The 2,413-nt window shown below is 36.6% G+C and overlaps 1 protein-coding gene across 1 annotated transcript; it reads right to left on the reverse strand.

The window, feature by feature from the left end:
• Positions 648–1,642, reverse strand: LOC109349158 (zinc-finger homeodomain protein 2-like). Its single transcript, XM_019589864.1, has one exon. The coding sequence runs from the start codon at positions 1,431–1,433 to the stop codon at positions 672–674; it is 762 nt and encodes a 253-aa protein (XP_019445409.1). The 5' UTR covers positions 1,434–1,642; the 3' UTR covers positions 648–671.

Genomic DNA, 2,413 nt, shown 5'->3' on the forward strand with positions numbered 1-2,413 from the left:
ACAAAGTAAACAGGTTCATCTCTTTTTAGCCTTCATCAGCATCAATAAGAACTTGAACTGCAAACCCCATCTTTCCAAATAGCTGATATCATCTAACGCAAAACAAGGTTTAATTTCCAAATGTATCCATTAACACTCCTACTCTACTGTTAAGCGTTAAAGCAAAAGCCACCGTCACCATTGTTGAAATTCGCTCACCTAATAATTTGTCCAACACCAATCAATTTATCTCTATTTCTTATTTATTTTTCAAATTTGATCTATACTGGTATCTCAAAAATATATATATTAAAAGATCAAAGGATAATTAAAATTCGTCAGAAGGTTGTTTTCAAAATAAAATTGCTAAAGCTAGAACATTACATGATATCATATAACAAATAAAACAAAGAGAGAAGAAAGAAACTGATTAAAAAGACTGATTTTTGTTCTAAAAAGAAATAAGATTAGTTCATCAACAATAATAACGAGCTCTAATAATTCAATTAAAACCATGCGTCCATGCCTGCATGTTCAGATAGTGAGCAACACAATTTCGCAACCTTCCAACTTCTACCCCACAACACTTAACCAATATACATTACTACTGAACTGTTGATTCAAATATATAAAAAGAGAAAAAACAAACACAAGGGAAAATAATATTTATTTAATGATGATATCGTTGTTGTCTAGGGCTTCTTACCAAGAGTGTGCTTGTTGTTATGCATCCAAACCTTAAGAACGTGACGCTTGATCCCGTTCTCGTTACAGAATTCTTGGATCAAACTCTCATCATGCTTCTGAATTTTCCAACCTAGCCTCTCTGCAAATTCAAGCATCTTGTCTTTCTGCTCTAGACTGAACTTTGTCCTGTGCCTCTTCTTCGACCCTCCACTCCCATCTCCACCACTCATAGGGTTCGACATGTCTTCTTGATCCTCCCTCGTGCTCTGAGTCCCACACCCTCCGTCAGCGCCGGAGGTTGACGGCAGAGCTAGCGTTCCACCCGGCGCAGCTCCTCTATGGTGAAGGCCTCCTCCCATGTGAAGGTACCCTGCCGGGGAACGGTAGTACGCCGCGAAATGTGCGGGTGGTGGCTGGTGGTGTTGATGGTGATGAGTTAGGAAGAAAGGATCTGCACCTGTGACGATGGCGGTGGTGTCGGTTTCCTTGCGGTGGAAATTGCGGTGGCAGTTGCAGGCGGCGCATTTGAGGGCGTCGAGGGTTCCTTCTATTCCGGCAGGCATGAACTCTCCGCAGCCGTCAAGAGCGTTGCCGCCGAGGCTGACGGCGTGGTTCTTCAGACACTCCCTGTACCTCGCCTTGTTGCTACTCCTAAGCGGTTGAGGAACCATTATGGGTTCAACTGAACCGGATATTTTAACCCGTGTCGAGTTTCCCAATGGGTCGAAACACAACTCTTCTGGTTCCTCTTGATCTTCGAATTCCATTTACAAAATTTCAACTTTGAACAACAAAGTAAGATGGATGGGTATGTAACTATGAAAATTAAAATGGTGTTGGGGAATTAATTAAAGTGAAGAACCTAGTAAACGCATACTCTTTCTTCTCTCTTTTATTTGTTGTGTAGTTGAGCTATCATTCATTCATTCTTATAAATGTGCGACTCTCTCTCTCTTTCTCTGATGAAACCTCAACAATCAGCATATAATAACTCTATCTATATATCTCTCCATTTTAGTAAGAGTCTATCATCTTCCACCGGCTATATCCGGTGACCATGTCATATTCATTGTTTTACCTATAGCAGGTGAAGAAGTAAATTTCACCTTGAAAGTAAAAAGACAAGTAATACTCTGCAAGACTGCGACGGTAGCTGGGGAAGACGAATGACAGATTGGAAAAATCAGTGATAAAAAATATACAACTTATTTTATTAATACATCAAAAAATATGTACTATCAATACCCAAAACTAAATTTAATATCTATACATCAAAAATATAAATGTAAATATAATTTACAAAAAAATATATTTTATTTAAAAGTTTTTTTTTAAACTTTTTTTTATCAACCACAGCAACATTTTGTTGGAAACCTTTTTCTTTAATACTTGAGGTCCAATATTAAAATATGAAGTACATTTGATATTTTTAATATTATTTTATTTAAAAATAATTAATATACGAACCTTTAAACAAATTGCACCATTAGCATCTTGATCAAGTATCAAAACATTAAAAGAGAATCTGTCATAATAATTGTAATCATTCCGGGTTACGGTAGTTCAAAAAATTGAGATTTTTTCAACTGGTGCACGTAAAACATGGGGAGTTTGAAGGTCTACTAACTAAAAAGAACATCAAAGACAATTGTGTTCAGATAGAAAGGATGGGTTCACTTGATCCAAAAACTTATTTTATAAATTATAAGAAAATTTAATAGTTTGAATTAGTAGATCCACAATCTAT

The sequence above is a fragment of the Lupinus angustifolius genome, chromosome LG06 (genome assembly GCF_001865875.1).
Source record: "Lupinus angustifolius cultivar Tanjil chromosome LG06, LupAngTanjil_v1.0, whole genome shotgun sequence".
Classification (NCBI taxonomy): domain Eukaryota; kingdom Viridiplantae; phylum Streptophyta; class Magnoliopsida; order Fabales; family Fabaceae; genus Lupinus; species Lupinus angustifolius.

What these genes read in the sequence shown, in the direction of transcription:
- LOC109349158 (XM_019589864.1), bottom strand. Translation starts at nt 1,433, where the DNA reads ATGGAATTCGAAGATCAAGAGGAACCAGAAGAGTTGTGTTTCGACCCA.